The sequence below is a fragment of the Osmia bicornis genome, chromosome 3, assembly GCF_907164935.1.
Source record: "Osmia bicornis bicornis chromosome 3, iOsmBic2.1, whole genome shotgun sequence".
In the NCBI taxonomy this organism is placed as follows: Eukaryota; Metazoa; Arthropoda; class Insecta; order Hymenoptera; family Megachilidae; genus Osmia; species Osmia bicornis.
In genome coordinates, this window is record NC_060218.1 from 11,646,370 (window position 1) to 11,667,452 (window position 21,083).

The window sequence follows — 21,083 nt, forward strand, 5'->3', positions numbered from 1 at the left end:
GGCTGAGATGTCACTTCGTGAATATTATTAAAAATAATAGACTGTTGCCCTTCCCGATAGAATAAGGTAGTAATAAGATAGTGCAGGGGAAGAGGTTTTAGTGGGTAGTATATCACCCCTTTTGGGTGGTATGAGTCCCACACTGCCCGAGCTTTCCCTTAGACGAGTGCGAAAGGGAATGCCTTGGGCGTACGTAAACGTATTTCCTCTTCCATAAAAAAAAAAAAAAAAATCAAGCCTATTAGCGAGGTCGTCAAGGCAATGTGAATTATTTGAATGTACATATTTAAAATTTTTAAAAAGTTGAAAAATTACCCTTCGTTATTTTTTCCCACGATTTCGACAAACTATAATTTTTTAAAACAGCACAGGTACATATCTTAGTAAATTAATTTTTATAGCTTTTCAAAAAGCCTCAAGTCATTTCATCCAATGAGGTATTCGGTTGGTGAGCGAATAATTTTGTGACCCACTGTATTTCCCTCAGGCCACGACTTTTCCCAACATTTGGAAGCGATTAGCCTTGACGTCGTAATACTCTTGACCGTCTAGCAAACGGTCGATGTTTTGCCTACGTTTTTAAAAGTTGACTGCAATAAAAGCATTGTACACATTGCAGGCATTTCCTCCGTTGGCGCTCACCGATCGGGTGATCACAGTTCCTACCTTGTTAGAAGTTTGATGACAGTTTCAACCGTAGAAAAGGACAACAAGTGAAAGAGGGACTGCCGATTATCACGATCGTAGCTTCTGTGTTTTTCATTCGTTACCCTTCTCTTAGTCCGAAACTTTTTATCGTCAATTTAACAAGTAAATACAGTCCAACTTGTATACAACTGAATAAATGCAACCGAGATTGGGACACAGTGGTTGCATTCCAGCCTAGGTGTCGATTCTGTGTTTACATGCGGCGCAAGCCAAGCGTGAACGTAGAAAGGGACAGGTAGTGGAGGAAAGAGAGGTCCAAGGATTCAAAGCGAGGAGCGGAAACGTATCGGTGTTACTAATACGAATTCAATTATAAAACTTTTTTATTTTTGACTTTTTCTCATTGAAACTTTTACTAGCGCATTAGAGAGATTTTTCTGATTAAAATGATAGTAAACACGATATAATTTGAATTGTAATTACTTGCTAAAATTGATGTTACAAGTTGGCGAAAAGCCAGAGATCGAAATCAAAATCAGCCGAGGCGTCGGCTCTGTGTTTTCAAAGGTTACATTTATCCAGCCGAGGTGTCGATTCTGCGTCCGTACACATCATTTACATGCAGCCGAATCGTCGATTCTATGTTGTTTATTCTATTATTATTGTTAGTTTGTAAATTACTTTAATTTTCAATAGGAAGAAACTGTCCGGTTTCATGTAAATCACGGGCTTTTCCTAACATCATAAAGCACCGAATTTCCAGTCAATAGTTTCGCAGCATATTCTGAATAAATAAATAAATATAATTCAAACTATATGAAGTACATTATTGTACTTTACAAACAATAATAAAGTACATTATTGTAAGACTAACCGAGTGGGTGACTAAATAATAGTGGGCGTATAAAATGTTCAACTTTTATTCACACAATCGTACACGACGACCGTACACAATGATATCCTGCTGTCCCAAAAATCCACGTTCATGAGGACGTCTTTGACAGTATGTATACTCTTTTGTTTACGACACTCCGCTCGATTGGGTACTTTCCCTTGAAGGGGAAACGCGCTGACAAAATACATATGGCCTCCCTCAACTGTTTGCCTACTTCAATTTTTCTAACTCCGAAAGCACAGCGCTCAGACCTATCGTAATTTCACCCTGCGGCCTTGAGCAGTTTTTGCAGGCGATTCTGAAAGAACTTTCCTGCGGGCCGCTTGCCTGTTGTAAACAGTTTCCATTCAAACAAGCAATCCTTCGATTCCTAATAGCTGAGAGACCCAACGTGGTCATCAGCCATCCTCGATCACCAGGCCTGTTTAGTTTCACTCACCCTCTTTCAAGACCTCACGGAGTCCAAGTCTCCATTATAAAGCGTAGGAAAGCATACTAGAGTCGGGTTAATTGCCCTCGACGACCCTTAAAAATAAGCCATCGCTAACACATTGGTAAAAGTACAACAGTTTTATTGTTGCATTGGCCTCGAAAAGCTGGTCAAAAATATTTTAGCATTATTTTAAAATGTAAAGCCATAGTGTAATAGGTTTTTGGAACGTCAATTACAACAGAACTCAACATATTCAATTAGTTATAGCTCAAAAAATACAAGAAATATAAAAGTGTACTTTGCTGTAATTATGCATATGAGGTAAATTTAATCCTATCACTTATCATTGAAGAACCAAAGCAATATTTGGAAATATGTATTTCGAAGATACAATCCCTCTTGCATATACCACCTTTTACTGTATATGAAATACATGCTTTCAGATAAAAAATTATATAACGGTTTGAATGCAAGATATTGTTATTTTTATTTTTATTCATAACTTCGGTATAAGTGTAGAACAATTACCTCCTCGCTGATTTTGATGATTTTTGGATATTTTATAGCAACCAATATTTTGAACCATTTTTTCCGGAACATACAGGGTGTTCGACAACAGGTGGGCAATATTTTAATGGGTGATTCTAGGGATCAAAATAAGACGAAAATAAAGAATAACGAAATAGCGTTTGCGGCTTTGTTTTCAAGTAATCAACGTTTAAAAATATGAGTAAAAAGCCCCTGAAACCTGCAACCCGCCCAGCACCGGCGACTGAACGTCAGGTCGGCAGGGGTTGGTACAGTCATAACCAAGAATCGTTGAATAGTAGAAACTTACCTCGTACTATTCTGTTTCTCGGTACTGCAGCATTCGGCTTCGATTCTTGGTTATGACTGTACCGACCCCTGCTGACCTGACGTTCGGTCGTCGGTGCTGAGCGGATTGCAGGTTTCTGGCGCTTTTTACTTGAATTTTTAAACGTTAATAATTGGAAAACAAAACCGTAAACGCTATTTCGTTATTCTTGATTTTCGTCTTATTTTGATCCCTAGAATCACCCCTTAAAATATTGCCCACCTGTTGTCGAACACCCTGTATAAGCGACGGTCTCGCTTACTTTCCGAGATATTTACGAAAAACTTTCGATATAACATATTGAATTCTGCCTATAGATGTGGGCCTACGACAGCACATGCATAAGTGTTGGTTGTTATCCGCTGGCCATTTGTCTTCTGTTTAGAAACGAGGGTCGGCGAACGTAAAGGCTCCGTTCATAACTGCATATACCAGACTTCAAGAAATGTGTATTCCAATTTAATTAGAAATGAATATCATTGATGTGATGGGTTAGGAAAGGCTGTATATTTAAATTCGGCTGCCGTAAAGCGGCCGGCAATGTTTTTCTGAAATAATAATAAATTAATTATCAAAACAAGTGTAAAAAGAAATTCTAAGAAATGAACAAAAGCTATAAATGCGTATTATATATTATTTAAATAAAAGCGTTGCCGACCGCCTTACGGCGGCCGGATGTAGATATATACCGTAACCTAACTTATTACATCAATAACATTCACTTGTAATTGAATTTGAATAGACATTTCTTGGAGTCTGGTATATGTAGTTGTGAACGGAACCTTTACTCCTGCTCGACCCTCGTTTCTAAAGGGAAGGTAAGTGGCAACCAATCTGACGCGTATGTATGCTGTCACAAATGAACAACTATAGGTAGAATTTAATGCACCTGTATCGGCAGCTTTCTGCGAATATCTCGGAAACTAAATGAGACCGCTCTTTATATGTATACGAAAAAGTTGTTGAAGAAATCGATTTTCAGTCATTACATGCTAAATCGATCACTTTTTGACGTTACCATCAGTGACGAGAAATGAAAATTGGCGTCACAATGAGCTGGAAAAGGACGCGGTGTACCCCTGTTTCAGGTAGGCGAGTCGTCCGCTAATATGGTCGCTTATCTATCCCGCTGGTCTCAAAGCAATACCAGCAGACCTCGTAATGACCCTATTTATACCTGGAGAACTAAATTAGTAACCACCCTTGGCCGTTGATATTGTTGAAAAAAAGAATACAATATCATATCCGGAAATCGGGAAGGACGTATTTATTATGCAGTTTTACAAAAAAAAAAAATAATAATAGCAACACAAAATAATTATACAAATAATGATCACTTCTTCACGTCAGCATCAGTGACGAGAAATGAAAATTGGCGTCACAATGAGATTGAAAAGGACGCGGTCTACCCCTGTTTCAGGTAGGTGAGTCGTGCGCTCCGCTAATATGGTCGGTTATCTATACCGCTAGTCTCAAAACAATACCAGCAGACCTCGTAATGACCCCATTTATACCTGCAGAACTATTAGTAACCATTCTTAGCCGTTCATATTTTTCAAAAAAAGAATAGAATATCATATCCGGAAATTCGGGAAGGACGTATTTATTCTGCAGTTTTACCAAAACAAAAAAATAATAGCAACAAAAAATAATGATAGAAATAATGATCTCATGACATATAGGTTGAAAATCGCTATCGTAGTCGATAGAACGTCGCGTGAAAAAGAAATTCACGCATCAAAGTCTATCGCCTCTTCCAGGCTCGAACATCCCATTCTCCACGATACATTATATCGTCGTCGACGGTTCGGTCGACGCACACAGATTCAGTTATACGAGCTGCGAATGAGCGCGCGGTCGAGCGTAGAAAACGAACGAACTGCGCTCTACAGAATAAACGAGGAACTAAATTTCTGGTCTGTTTTACCTTGTTGACGTCTTTCGCGAATGAACAGTCAACGAAATCGTAGTTCTCAAAATACTTCTTCCTGGAGACTTGTACATCATCCCTTGAGTGCTCGTTTTATTCTATCCGACCCAAAGAATATTAGTCTGGTGCCTATTTAGACAAACTATTGGCAGAAATGTTTATATTACGAATAAATCAATCTAGGTGAGTCCGATCCGCCATTTTCTTGACCGTTGACAGACAGCAATTTCAATATTTTATAACTTTCTGACGATTTGGATAATATAAGGACCAGACTAATATTCTTTAGAGCCTTCTGAACACATCCCTCAAATTTTTTTACATTCTGTTTAGAAATGAGGACGTATTCTGAGAACTTGCGTCTAGGGATTTTTCTAGGGACTGTCGGTAAAGTTTTCGACGCTAGCATCACCTTAAGGGCACGGAATCGATGTAAGCGCCATTGGAAAGAATCGGGCAATCGTGAAAACACATAATTGAGAAATTCGACATTTGACGGTGTGACATCTAACGTCATTATGCAGAATAAGAAATGAAAGTGAGGTGGCATAGTTGCCAAATCACATCATTTGAGAGTTCTATCGCGGTGTTGCCGCATCTGTGACCATCTACCAAAATGAATTTGCTCGAGCCGAGCAAGATTTTGATTCCTGGCGGACATAGAAAAGGACAGCGCGAGAGAAAGAGAAAGAGTATCATGAATGAAACAACGTAGGGCCGATTGGCGTAAATATAGTCACACGCTACGACAGATTCGATGAGATTCTGTAATACACATAATGTACGCGACTATAAAACTTATAGGAATAAAAACTATATGGCATTAATAATTTCAGGAAAGGAATGAAAAATAAAGACATGTAAATTGATCTATAACATACAATATTTATTGATTGAAATGTAATCAATAAATATAAACAATGCCTTTTCTTTCTCCGCGACGACGTCTACATCGTCGATTACCATGACAGCCACCCCAGCCACGTGTTATTGAAATATAATAATGAATTTTAATATAATTGTATCTGCATATACAGGGTGTCCCGGTCTAAGTGTGACAGAATTATATTAAAATTCATTATTCACTTCTTTATTTCTTATTCCCTTCTTGAAATTATTATGTCAGGTAGTTTTCATTCCTATAAGGGCACAGATTCCTTGTGCCATGACCTGTATGCGTGCACTTTCACAATCAACGGAAAGCATGCACGTATACGCCATGTTTTGAGAGAGACACTCGATTTCGTAGATTCCATTTTTCGTCTCGATAATTGCATAATTGAAATTTTCGCGGGTACACCACACACGGGTAGACTTCGCTACAGGTCGGTCAGGTCCGCTTTAATGCTAATAAACACCATACGTTGAGAAAAATGGAATTTTCGAAACTGTACGATTGAGACAGACGCTGTTGTAAGCAAACAACATGGCTGCCGAATGCTGCGTTCGGCTACATTTTAGCGAATATTGGACGATTTAATTGTTTTTTCACTGATAACAGAGCTGACCAACTTTCCTTGAACTAGCACAATATCACTGAAATTCGATTTTTCACAATTTATCACTTCTGGAAGACGTAAAATGGAATCTACGATTTGCACGCATCAGACGTCAAATAGACATAAGAATAGTTCACTGATTCTCCGTCAGAGGCATTGATGGTATATTTGACCACGTTATCATCAGGGTCGATAAAAACACAAATCAGTCGATAATTTGTCACCACAAACGGCTACGCGAATATAGCCACAAGTAAGGCATAGTTGCCGCAACGTATTAAAACTTCTGTCACGCTGTTCACACCTGTTACAATTCTAATCATCAGCACAATGAATCAGCTCGAGCCGCTAAAGAGGTCTGAGAATGAAACAATACATAATGTGTGGCAAACCACAAAACTGTTTTATTCATATTTATAATCATGGTTTTTTATCAATGAAAAATATACAGATATGCCAGAGAAATGAATTATAAAACTTGCACATTTCGCATATTCTATATGCAAAAAGATATAGAAGGCGATATAAATGTGCTGTTTGTGTTCCTATTTATGTATTTATTATTTACTGACAAGATTTTGATTCCTGCCGGACATACAAAAGGACAGCGCGAACGAAAGAGAGGTAGCAAGAACGAAATAATACACATAACGTATGCGACCATAAAACTTATAGGAATGAAAACTACAGGACATTAATAATTTTAAGAAGGTCAATCGGAGGGAGTGAGGATGCAACAGTTTTACACTAATTCTAAATGCGTCTATAAATAGAAAACAAAGAATCGGCGGCCGAAGCTCGCCGGTGACAGCTGATCGCGCGGACGGTGTAATGCATACGAGTGCAAGTGAGAAAGCAAGATGACGATACCGATGGCTTTGCGAGACAGACTGTGTTTTGTCGCACGGAACGACAACGATTTTGTCATCTTGCTTTCTCACTCGCACTCGTACGAATTTCTTGTCGCGAATATTCTCACCCGCGGGTCTGACGCGATTATTCGCCGGAGATTCGCAACAAAGGGAATAAGAAATAAAGAGATATGTACTAATTTATCATATATTCTTTTTATTATTTTAATTTTAGATTTTGTACATTATTGTTCAATAATAATTTATAATGACGTTGCGTCCTCCTCTACCGCCGCCCCGTCCCCTGCCGCCGCCCCATCCTCTGCCTCCACGGCGGACGCCCCATTTTCCTCGACGGTGGCCACCGCCATAGGCAATTTTCTTTAGCAATTTTTTAATCTGAAATATAATAATGAATTGTACTATAATTGTGACATTATTAAAAAAAAACAAAAGATAATCGTGTAAATTCATTTCCTACTATTGCAGAAATGATTTCTTTTCACGAAAATCTAATTCTGCCACATTCATTACATAGATAAATCAACGTTTTTACTTACTTGCGACGTCGACGGCTGTTCCTCCTTTCTGTCGTTTTTTCTTCTTTTTTGGCTTCTTTTTCTTCTTTTCTTGCTTCCTTTTCTTCTTCTTTTTCTCCTTCTCTTTCTTCTTTTCTTGTCTCTCTGTGTTCTTCGTCTGTCTGCATCTATAAAGAAAGTAATTTATACATAAATAACGTAATATTATTGATATAATATTCTCCTGGCCGATTATACGCACCTTTTCTTCTGACATTTTGGAATGTGATTGTCTTTTGTCGTTGATACTGAAACCACTCGAATGTTGGTGGGGATCAAGACCAAGTTCACTGTTTTATAAAGTAGACCCTTTCCTAATTTCTAATTTCTAATTTTACGGATTGAATTTTTATTTTCATGTTATATATTTTTTTAATAATTTAAAATCATAATGTTATAAATGAATACAACTTGAAAAGTTTTTTTTTAATAAATATTGTCGTCATTGTTCTTCATTTTTCGTAGTCCTTAGAAACACTCCCCACCATGGTGCCCTATGTTTCTCCGTATTGCATTTTACGTTTTCGCGACAGTTGCATTCGAAGCAAGAAATAGATAACATCATTGAATTTATTTCAAAGCTTTGAAAGTGTGAAGTAATCAAAGTGAGAGGTGAATATTGTTGTGTGATAGTGACAATGAGTGATAGTGAAAATGTTCTCATGGTTGAAGTGATTGAAGATAGGAGAAATGAATGTGAACATCAATGTGTGGCGGATAATAGAAGTCGTCGGCCAAAATATACAACCAGTACGAAAAGATATTCGAAAAAAACAGCATGCCGCGAAAGAAGGCGGCGGTTAGCCCTTCAGAAAAGTTCCGTACAATCAACATCCGATGGACAAAGATACACCCCCGAGAAAATTTATTTGCCATTGGATGAAGAAACAGAAACGGCAAATTCGACCAAAATTTTTGAAGAAACGACGAATGAATTGTTTGCAATTGAAGAAAGAAACAATGCAGAAGATGGGAAAAATATTGAAGGCACAAATTCAGAAAATGAAGAATTGATGATACACAAAGTTGTAACGAACGAGCCTGAAGAACAATTCTGTATACCAAATGGCTTCAGTATCGTGGACATGCAGCACATTTTTGCTGAATTTCAGAAAATAGGCGACCATGCTAGAAACAGGGAGGACTGTGGAATTAGACATCTAAAAATAACCGGCATGAAACGGTCGGGCCTGAGGACCACCCTCAGTGTAATGTGCGATATGTGCAAATATAAAGGTGAAATCCACAGTGAACCTGACGAAAGCAATAAAATGGAAACAAACCAGTGTGCAGTTGCTGGAACATTTGTGAATGGAGGCAGTTATGCCCAAATGGAGGAGTTCCTTGCAGCGATGAACATACCCTCCATGACGAAGAAAGAATTTAGAAAGCATCACGATAAAATCGTGAAAGCACTAATTGTTGCTGCAGAAGAAGAGATGGTAGCAGCGGCAGAGGAAGAAAAACGCTTGGCCATTGAAAGAGGCGATATTGTTCCTGGATTTGGAATCCCTCACATCCCCGTTGTGGCCGATGGAAGCTGGATGAAACGATCATATCGGACTGGGACGTATGATTCCGCATCTGGAGTCGGCGTTATAATTGGATACCATACGAAGAAAGTTTTATTTATCGGTGTGAGAAACAAGGTGTGCAGGATTTGTCGATGTGTTGCGAAAAAGAAAGAAAAGCCACGGAAACACACCTGTTTCAATAATTGGAGCGCAAGCCAAGCATCAACAGCTATGGAAAATGATGCTATAGTCGAAGGCTTAAAGACCAGCGTAGAAAAACGTGGGCTGATTTATTCAACACTGATTGCTGATGGGGACAACAGCGTTTATAAAAAAATTATAGATGCGGATCCATATAAAACGCAGATTCGTGTAAAAAAAATTGAATGCACGAATCATTTGTTGAGAAACTTTTGCAGAAAAATGAAAGAAGTTGTAAAGATGACAACACCTGGTCCATTGAGAAGAATCGTTGAAAGCAGCATTCGGCGAATGCGTGCGGACATAGTAAAAGCCGCAGAGTTCAGATACAGTCAGCAAGTAACAACCGCTGAGAAAATTAAGAATTTGTACGCCGACATACACAATGTTCCTAGCCACGTTTTTGGTGAACACGCAGATTGTTCAAAACTACAATACTTCTGTGATGGAACGAGTAAAAAGGATGAAAAGAACATTGTTCCCGAATTGATGAAGATGGGAGTGTACAAATACATCAAAGAAATACTTCGACCTCTGTTGGCGCATGCTGAGAGTTTACTGTATAACAGCAACAATAATGCCGTCGAAAGTTTCAAAGGAATCATCGCAAAATATACAGGAGGAAAAAGATTGAATTTCGGAGAGAGAGGGGATCTTACACGGGAAGATGTGCTGCTGCTGTCCTACAGTATAACACAAAACAAGTGTTGTCGCGTCTGAATACAGCGATGAACAAGAAACCGCCCGTTATTTTACGCAAAATAGAAAATAGAAGGAAGAAAGAAAATGAGAAATCCAGTGAAAAGAGAAAGGAAAAAAAAATTACAAAGCACGTGCGGAAACAATTCCGTTCTGAAAAGGATTCCAATTACGGACCAAACGCTGAAAAGCCGGATATGGCTAACAATATTTATGAATTAGAGGAAAAAAACATATGGAAATGTTACAGAATTGGCAAAATAGAAGAGTTGCCATTGAAGAAGAAACCATCGGTCAAGCGAAAAATCCGAGATGGTTGAATTACAAATCTAAATTATTGACGGCCTCTAATTTTGGAAGAATATGCCGTCGTCGAATTGGTACGCTCTGTGGAATTCAGTGAAGTCGTTAGTACACCTGCAGTACAATATGGACAGGAATGCGAAAAATTCGCACGTGAAAAACTAAGTGTGTGCATTGGTGTTGAAATTAAAGAATGTGGATTATTTATTGATAGTGCCATCCTGTTCTTAGGAGCTTCGCCAGATGGACTTATAGACGAAGAAGGCATTGTGGAAATCAAATGTCCGAAAACGGCGGAGAATTTATTGCCGGAGGAGGCAATCAAAAGTGTTGCAGTTATTCGGCGTATATTTGCAGACGCAGAAGGAAATTCATTGAACAGGAACCACTACTATTACTACCAAGTACAAGGACAATTACATGTCACAGGTAGAAAATATTGCTTATTTTGTATTTGGACCTGAAAAGGGTTAAAGTACATTAGAGTCGATAGAGACGATAACTTTTGGCAAAACAATATGGAGCCAAAATTAATTCAATTTTATTTATTGTGCATGTCACCGGAATTAATAGATAGCCGGTACAATAGGGGAATGCCCATTCGGGAGCCTCAATTTATAACAGAGGAGAAAGCAAGCTTAGAAAAGCGCAAAAGGTCTCTCTCAGAAAGTAGCACGAATACTGCTACTGTCCGGCGTCGCACTGCACTGTAAAGTGTAGTAACACTGACTCTGTTAATGGTTCACAATTGCATGAAATAGCAATTGTACTCGCGGATCATACGATCTCGTGAATTACGCGATGCCATACTATATTTCGTAAAATTTGTTACAGATTTTTGAAGAAAGGATTCCCGAGAAGAGGTTTTTTGGAGCGAAGCGAGCGTAGGGCTCTAAATTTATTTTTTCAGCTGAAACAATTTTTTTCTTATTCTCTTCATGAAATTATTAATGTCCTATATCATCTATTTCCATTAACTTTTTCTTTTTTCAATATTTATCTTCATTCATCTTCATTCATCTTTGCATGAACATTTTTGTCGTTGAGAAATTAAAAACAGCATTTTCCTCTTCTCGAAATAAACTAAAAAATTATATATAGGTATATTCAAGAAAGCATTACCTACCAGGACAACTGGACTGCAAATATGCTGTCTAATCACGTATAATCGGCAGATATAATCTTACATAATTAATATTACGTTATCTATACATAAATTACTTTCTTCACAGATGGACGAGGAAGAAGAAGAAGAAAAGAAAGAGGAAATGAAAAAGAAAGAGGATAGAAGAAACAGGAGAAAGAGGTCTAAGGAACGAAGTCGGATAAAAGGGAAGAGAAAAGAGAATCCGAGGCCGTCAACGTCGCAAGTAAGTAAAAGCGTTGATTCTTTTATGTAATAAATGTGGCAGAATTAGATTTTTCGTGAAATGGAAATTATGTGTACAACAGTAGCCACTGAATTTCCATGATTGCTTTTTCTTCTTATAAAACATTCATTATTATATTTCAGATAAAACAAATTCAATACCACATGACTGGGATGGCTGTCATGGTAATCGATGATGCAGACGCCGCGGAGAAAGAAGAGGCCGAAACGGGCGGCGGGCAACGGGCGACGGGCGGCTAATTATTGTTGATATATATTGATAATATTTCAATAAATAAATACTGTATATATAGATCAATTTACATCTGTTTATTTTCCATTCCTTTTCTGAAATTATTAATGCCATGTAGTTTTTATTCGTATAAGTTTTATAGTCGCGTACATTATGTGTATTACAGTCTCATCGAATCTGTCGTGGCGTGTGACTCGAACATATGTATTTCCGCCGATCGGTACTACGTTGTTTGATTCATGATACTCCTTCTCTTTCTATCGCGCTGTCCTTTTCTATGTCCACCTGGAATCAAAATCTCGCTCGGCACGAGCGAATTCATTTTGCTAGATGGTCAGGATTGTCACAGATGTGGCAACACCGCGACAGAACTCTCAAATGATGTGATTCAACAACTACGCCACCTCACTTTCGTTTATTATTCTACATAATGACGTTAGATGTCACACCGTCAAATGTCAAATTTCTCAATTAAGTGTTTTCATGATTGGCCGATTCTTTCCAATAGCGCTTACATCGATTCGGAGGAGGCCTCGAAGGAGTCTGTGCCCTTAAATGTCCCGTGTCAATGTGATCATACTAATGCACCGAATGATGTGATTCGACAACTACGCCACCTCACTTTCGTTTCTTCTTCTGCATAATGACGATGGATGTCACACCGTCAAATGTCACTGTGGCGGCACCTACTTCCGGTGAACCGTCCTGTCGGAAAGTGCATTTCCGGCTACCGCAGCGCACCCTTTAACGTTAGAAAATGCGAGAAAATGCGTTTTCCCCTCCCACGCCAACGCTTGGCGTGGGGCATTCTGATCCTCACATTCACCACGGAAGGGTCGAGACAACTGTCCATAGTTTAAGTGTGTGAAATTGTTCGACTAAAGTAAATAGACTACCAAATATTATAGATAGAAGAATTATTCGCGAGACTGATTAGTTTTAAATAAAAGACTGAAATTTCTATTTTTGTGAGAGCTTTAGTGGCGTTAAAACTTTATTTTACCCTACTCGAGAATCATCCGTTGGTACTGTAGAGGCCGCGTTTTACCACGTACGCGAAAGCCCCTACAATTGGTGACCCCGACAGTAGTGAATCGATTTTCCACGAAGGAATCGCGGGTGATTGAAGTGCAATAGAAAAGTGACGCCAACAAACAAAATGCCGTTGCAACGTTCACCCACGCGGGAGGACGCGCAGGGAGACAAGATGGCCGACACAAAGGGAGAGACATCCAACAGGGAGACGTCCATCAATGCGACTACGTTGCATAAATTACCGTCTTTTTGGAAGGAAAATCCGATTGTGTGGTTCGCGCAGGTTGAAGCGGCGTTTGATCTGGCGCGGATCACGAGCGATGATACAAAATATCGTCACGTGGTCACATAGCTTGACCACACGGTTCTTCCGTTTATCGCGGACGTTCTCACCTGTCTACCACTAAAAGGGAAATTTGAGGAAATCAAAAGAAGAATCGTCAACGCCTTCGATGAATCCCCGGAATCGAAATTGAGGCGGGCGCTCAGGGGGTCCGATTTAGGCAACGAGAAGCCCTCGCATTGCCTACAGAAGCTGAGGAATCTAGCTGGTGGTTAGATCGGGGAGGCAGTGCTTCGTACATTGCTTCTGGAAAATTTACCAGAGAACGTGCGGAGCATTTTAGCAATTAGCGACACGGCCGATGTTAATAAATTAGCTTTGTTAGCGGACAAAGTTATGGAGATGTCCGCACCTGTCACAGCAGCAGTAGCGGTGCCCAAGCTCAGTTCGGAGCGACCAGCTCCAAGAGCAAATCACGAAATTAACGGCCATGGTGGAGGCACTTTCTGTTCGGCAGTCGCGACAAACGGAGCACTGCCCACGCTCAACATGGAGACCACGATCTCAGCAGCGAGACAGGTCCGCAAACCGGCGGCCACGTTCTCAGGATGGCAGGGTAGAACTATGCTTCTACCATCGATGCTTCGGGGAGGCAGCCCATCGCTGCGTCATCCCGTGCGCTTGCACCGGACCACCTCCGTCAGCACCGTCATCGTCAACCAGTCCCGCTCAGGGAAACTGAGCGGCCATCCCCGAGTTGAGACGGCATCGGACGGCTACTTGCGGAATTGCCGCCTCATTGTTAGAGATAAGCGAAGTAGCCTTAAGTATTTGATAGATACGGGGGCGGATATTTCCGTATTACCGCTTAACTCGGTAAAAGGAAAACCCTCTCCCGCTAATTTTAAGATTTTTGCAGCGAATGGTACGCCGATTGACACGTTCGGTACTCGGAACGTAATCCTGGATCTCGGATTACGCCGCCCATTTGCTTGGGAATTTATTGTAGTCCGTGTACAACAACCGATAATTGGCACTGATTTTTTGAACAGGTACGGTCTTCTGGTCGATTTACGCAACAGAAGACTAGTCGACGGATTGACCAATTTACAGACGTCAGGACTTACGGTGCAATCATTGGAGCCCTCACTGAGGACAATCGACAACAACAACCGGTATTTTCAGTTACTTAGTCAATTCAAAGACGTGACGCGAACGGTTCGACGACAAGACAACCCGACACATCAGGTACGTCATCACATAGCCGTTAAAGGAACACCTGTAGCGGAAAAGGTTCGCAGGCTACCCCCTGAGAAATTGAAAGCTGCAAAAGCTGAGGGTGAACATTTGCTATCTCAGGGGATTTGTCAGCCGTCGAGTAGCGAATGAGCTAGCCCGTTACTTTTAGTTAAGAAGAAAAGCGGTGATTGGCGGCTATGTGGTGAAGACAGACGACTGAACAGTATCACCATACCGGACAAATATCCAATTTCTCATGTACACGATTTTTCTTTCAATTTACACGGTACAAAAATTTTTACAACACTCGACTTGATTCGTGCTTATCACCAAATTCCGATTGCACCGGAAGATCGTACCAAAACTGCTATAATAACGCCGTTCGGACTTTATGAATTCAATGTCATGACCTTTGGATTGAAAAACGCGACACAGACGTTTCAACGTTTCATGGACACCGTGCTCCGAGGTTTAGATTTTGCATTCTGTTATATAGACGACATTTTAATAGCTTCCACCGACGAGGTTGAGCATGAAGCGCATTTACGGCAGGTGCTCGAGAGACTGCAACAATATGGGATGTCCATAAATTTATCTAAATGCGTTTTTGGCGCAAGTTCGGTGCATTATTTGGGGTACCTCGTAGACAAGGAGGGAATCCAACCTGTGCCGGAAAAAGTTGAGGCAATTAAGAATTACGCTCAACCCAAAACCATCGAAGAGGTACGTCGGCTTTTAGGCGTGTTAAATTTTTATAGAAGATTAGTTAAAAATGCAGCAGCAATTCAAGCTCCGCTCCACGAATATTTAGTGGGAGCTAAAAAGCGTGACAAGCGTGTTATTGAGTGGTCTGCAGAAGCGCTAGATGCATTCAACAAATGTAAGACCTCGTTGGCGAACGCAGCGTTGCTGGTGCATCCTTCGCACAATGCACCGCTGATTTTAGCAACAGACGCTTCAGACAATGCAATGGGTGCAGTGCTTCACCAACAAATCAATGGAGTATGGGAGCCATTGGCATTTTTTTCAAAAAAGTTTACTCCACAGGAACAACGCTATAGTACGTACGACCGAGAACTAACTGCAATTTTGAAATCTATTAAGCATTTCAGACATTCATTAGACCGACGCGACTTCACTATTCAGACAGATCATAAGCCAATAGTTTATGCTTTTCAGCAAAAATCAGACAAAGCTTCGCCTAGATAGTTGCGACAATTAGATTTCATTGGACAGTTCTCTACTCATATAACTCACACACCAGGTTTGGAAAACACAGTGGCTGACGCTTTATCACGGCTGGACGTTATCGATATGCCAGCCGTGGTGAGCACACAATAACTAGCCGAACATCAAAAGACTGATACGGAACTGATACAACTTTTACAAAGCAACACGGCACTGCACTTTAAACAACTTAGACTAGACAATACTGACGATACAGTTTACTGCGACGTTTCGTGCAATAATATAAGGCCTTATGTACCAGCAGCATTGCGGAAGCAAATATTCGATAATGTACATAATCTTTCTCATCCTAGCGGTAGAGCGACGAAAAGGCTGATTGGCAGCAGGTTCGTCTGGCCTAAAATGAACAAGCACATTTTGCACTGGGCCAGAACCTGCATTCAATGTCAACGCAGCAAAGTTGCTAGGCATATAGTTAATATACCTCAACGTATGGTTGTTCCAGAGGAAAGATTTAAACATGTACACATTGACATTGTAGGACCATTACCTCCAATAGACGGATACAGATACTGCTTGACAATAATCGACAGATTTTCTCGGTGGCCTGAGGCATTCCCAATTAAAGACATTACAGCGGTCACAGTCGCTTCAGGGTTCTATGCCACTTGGATTTCAACATTTGGAGCCCCAGCTACAATTACTTCAGATCGAGGCACACAATTTGAAGGAGCTCTATTTAAGGCATTAACAAATTTAATAGGTTGTAAGCATATTCATACTACAGCGTACCATCCTGCTTCAAATGGTATGGTTGAAAGGTGGCATCGTTCCCTGAAGGCGGCAATAATGTGCCATGAAAACAGCAACTGGGTCGCAATACTCCCAGTCGTATTGCTTGGGCTGTGATCCAGCTTCAAGGAAGATATTGGTGTAACTGCAGCAGAAATGCTGTATGGGACTCCCCTTAGGCTGTCGGGGGAATTCTTTATTGACTCTCAACCTCAAGACAATTTTTATTTAGACAAATTTAGAAACTACATGCGACAGATTAGACCAAGACAGGTAGCACATCACGACAGACGTAAACACTTTGCACCAAAACATTTACATGACTGTTCACACGTTTTCATTACAGTCGATTCCGTTAAGAAACCTCTGGAGCAACCATATGAGGCCTCGAGGGAGTCTGTGCCCATAAGTCTTATGGTTGCGTACTTACGTTATGTGTATTATTTCATTCATTCTACCTCCACCAGCGTCACGAATCCGTCGTTCTTTGATGTTTTCGAACATAGAAAAGGATAGCGCAAGAAGGATAAACAAAGAGAGAAATACTCGCAAGCACAATATTTAACCAAATATTATGCTACTAAATGTTGACCGATTTATATTGTGTTTGGCTTCATTTTAATCAGAAAAATCTTCTCCACATGATAGTGAAATTTTTATTAACAAAAAGTGCAAAATAAAAAACTTTATTCGGTGCATTAGTATGGTCACATTGACACGGGACATTTAAGGGCACAGACTCCTTCGAGGCCTCCTCCGAATCGATGTAAGCGCTATTGGAAAGAATCGGCCAATCATGAAAACACTTAATTGAGAAATTTGACATTTGACGGTGTGACATCTAACGTCATTATGTAGAATAATAAACGAAAGTGAGGCGGCGTAGTTGTCGAATCACATCATTTCAGAGTTCTGTCGCGATGTTGCCACATCTGTGACAATCCTGACCATCTAGCAAAATGAATTCACTCGAGCCGAGCGAGATTTTAATTCCAGGCGGACATAGAAAAGGACAGCGCGGTAGAAAGAGAAGGAGTATCATGAATGAAACAACGTAGTACCGATCGGCAGAAATACATATGTTCGAGTCACACGCCACGACAGATTCGATGAGACTCTGTAATACATATAACGTACGCGACTATAAAAGTTATACGAATAAAAACTACATGGCATTAATAATTTCAGAAAAAGAATGGAAAATAAACAGATGTAAATTGATCTATATATCCAATTTATTCATTTAAATATTTTCAATATAGGTATATAAATAATAATTGGCCGCCCGTCGCCCGCCGCCCGCCGCTTGCTTCGGCCTCTTCTTTCTCCGCGGCGTCTGCATCGTCGATTACCATGTCAGCCATCCCAGTCATGGCTATGGTATTGAATTTTTTTTATCTGAAATATAATAATGAATGTTTTATAAGAAGAAAAAGCAATCATGGAAATTCGCATCGATTCTACGAAATTGAATGTCTCTCTCACGCATGGCGTATACGTGCATGCTTTTCGTTGATTGTGTGAGTGCACGCATACAGGTCATAGCACAAGGAGTCTGTGCCCTTAAACCATTAGACGAGGCATGCGAAAGATTGTTTCGAGAGTCACACGGTCGTAATGTGGACGGTCGTTTTATTGTGCGTCTTCCGTTAAAATCTGAGCCGCCAACGGTTGGTCCGGAAACCAGACGTATGGCTATGGGCTCTCTTGCGCATATGTATCGCCGGTTTGATCGTGATCCTAGACGTATATGAAAGTTTGGGACACATGGAACGTGTTCCCGCGCCGGAGCTTGTTAATTCGCGTGCATGGTATCTTCCACATCATGCGGTCGTGCAATCGACGCCGTCCAAGTGGAAGATTAGAGTAGTTTTTGATGCGTCGCGAAAGACTCGCGAAGGCCAATGTTTAAATGATTTGCTCTTGCCGGGACCTGCTCTTCAGCGTGATCTCTCGTTGATCCTATTAAATTGGCGACGGTATTGTTTTGTGTTTACGGCGGACGTTGTTAAGATGTTTCGGCAAATTTGCGTCGTGCGCGTTGATCAAAATTTGCAAAGGATAGTGTGGGCTCCTACCTCGTCGAAGACGCCGGTGGAATACCGTTGACAACTGTGATCTATGGGATGGCGCCGGGTCATTGCACGCCAAACGCGGCAGAAAACATTTTATAGTTGAAATCATATACCTAACTCCGTTCTTTTAATTTTTTGGAGTTCGAATATATATCTGGGTCAATCCACATCACTCCTGATACAATTCCTACAATATATCTACTTTTTTTACATGTTTTTATTTAACTTCACTTGTTGCAAATATCAATTCTTATAATTCATTTTTTAGGCACTTCTAATTCATTTGAATCTTTAAACTTTTGTGCAGGTGGGTATTTTAGGCAACAATACAGTATTATAAAAATGATTAAGTGCATATTGATCCTTTTAAACAATACTTTAACATTTTTGTGCATTCTTTCTTTAACAATCAGTGATTTTACAAAATCATTTTTTGAAACAAATTTTTAAAATTATAATTTGCTGGTCTTGTTTATAAATAAACTGAAATTATAGTTTATGAAGGGATTTTATGGTAGGGACAAATAATACACGTGTTAATTAGAATTACGTATATATTTGGAAACGGAAGAATTCACGAATCAATGAATGATTCTTCATCTGTTTCTTCGTCCGTATCTTCTTCTTCCTCTTCTTCTTCAGCTTCCGAAATTGGGAGAAACATTTCTGTAACCTCTTTTGTATAAGGTTCTGACTTTTTCTTAATATTTTTTCGAAGGCTAGATATTAAAGGGTCTGACGTGACTAGAAGCCTATTCATAATAAAAATAATTAAATAATATTCGATTTTTCGTTAATTATAACGTATTGCAGTAACTTAGAGTCGATATTTAATCCTACCTCTTCAAAACGTCCATATTGCACCCTTCTCTACTAAATTTTCTTGCGTGATTTAAGCGATAATTCCGAACGTACTTGTTTCGGGCTTCCATCGCTTCTTCAGACAACTGTCCGATTGGCACCAATGCATCTTGTATTACCAATGGTCCATGAATAAGAACTTTATGTACTGTTGGCGTCATTGGATACCAGGAATACAACTGTACATACAGTTTAGCTGTGTCCATGGTATAAATTCCGAATTTTTCCACATTGATTTTGTGCCCACTGGATATAACTTCCAAAATAACTTTGAATCTATTTTTATAACAAAACCAATCTTTTTTCAAAAATGTAAAAGCAAGATGAGGTCTTTTTAAGTTAAACTATTGTTGCAGAATTGAGAAAAAGACGATTTTTAATCTATACCTTCTTATTAGACGTATATCTACGCCAGTAATCCTAGCTGATATTTCCGGTTTTTTAAAAAATCTTCGACTTGTGTTCCCATCATTGGAATTGCCTGAAACATTAAACAAAAATTAATTTTCTGCAAATTCATTTTTACAGAGATATTTTTATTTTAAAATTGATAATATTAACTTAAAGTATTACCGTATCCTTGTTTTGGCATATCCACTAATAAGCCCATTTCTTTTCTAAATTTGTCCTGGATTTCCCTCTTTGTTTCTTTCACTATATTTTTATCGGCTTCAGTTCTTACTTGCCATTTTTGTATCGGTAGTTTGTAGGATAAATGCAATAAACTTTCAAAAAATCTGATTCTTGCATGCAAAATTGACAAGCCGAATTTTATTGCATTTGGATCAACTGGTTTTTTTATTAATAAATTATTAAAATCTTTTGAGGTTGCTCCGCAAATGTAACATCTCATGGTTGATACCGTGTTAGTGGCAGCGCACTGTGCGGCGCACAGTGGAACAGAACGGCTCTCGGCGATCAAAATTCGATTTTCATGAATTCGAAAATTGAAAAACTAATTACATACATCGATAGAGAATAAACTGTAGTTTAACGTAGTGTAATCCGTTTTTTCATATTTGCTTCCGTTTTGCCGTGGTTCGCACTCAAAGTCAGTAGAAATTCGTAGGAACGAAACGCTGATAATATTACCCGTAACTTCAATGTACGATTCTAATGAATTTTACTTGGGAAGATTCAATTCAAATGAATGATAAAGTTTACTAGGATAGTATAGATTCTATTAAGTGCATAAAGTAAGTTAAAATGTTAACAACTTTTTAAATAATAGGATCTGATTGAAACGAAGTACATTTAACTAAAATCTCAACTTTAAGTTTGATTTAAAAAAAATGCCACAACTTGCCACATGTTTAATTATTACTACAGGAAAGAGTGAACCTTCCTCTATCAGAATCTGAAAAAGTCGGGTGCACTTTTTTGCACTTTTTCAAGAAAATGGCTATTGAATGAAATTACACCCATCTTGGCCGCTGCGCGCGGAGATGGAAAAGCAGTAACAGATACGATTATTAACCAGTTAACTTCATTCCACGTGTATATTCGTCATCCAAAACTCTATTTCGTCCTTGCAATATGCCATGATAAATTTTCATAATTGTCGAAACTGTTTTCACAAAT

At 39.4% G+C, this 21,083-nt stretch overlaps 1 protein-coding gene across 1 annotated transcript; it reads right to left on the reverse strand.

Annotated features, from left to right (window-relative positions):
- Nucleotides 1-19,215: 19,215 nt before the first annotated feature.
- LOC114881388 lies at nt 19,216-20,112 on the reverse strand. Its single transcript, XM_029198163.2, has 4 exons — nt 20,076-20,112; nt 19,890-19,983; nt 19,482-19,778; nt 19,216-19,393 (listed from the first exon to the last, which is right to left on the reverse strand). The coding sequence occupies exons 1-4, from the start codon at nt 20,110-20,112 to the stop codon at nt 19,216-19,218; spliced, it is 606 nt and encodes a 201-aa protein (XP_029053996.2).
- Between the last annotated feature and the right edge of the window lie 971 nt (nt 20,113-21,083).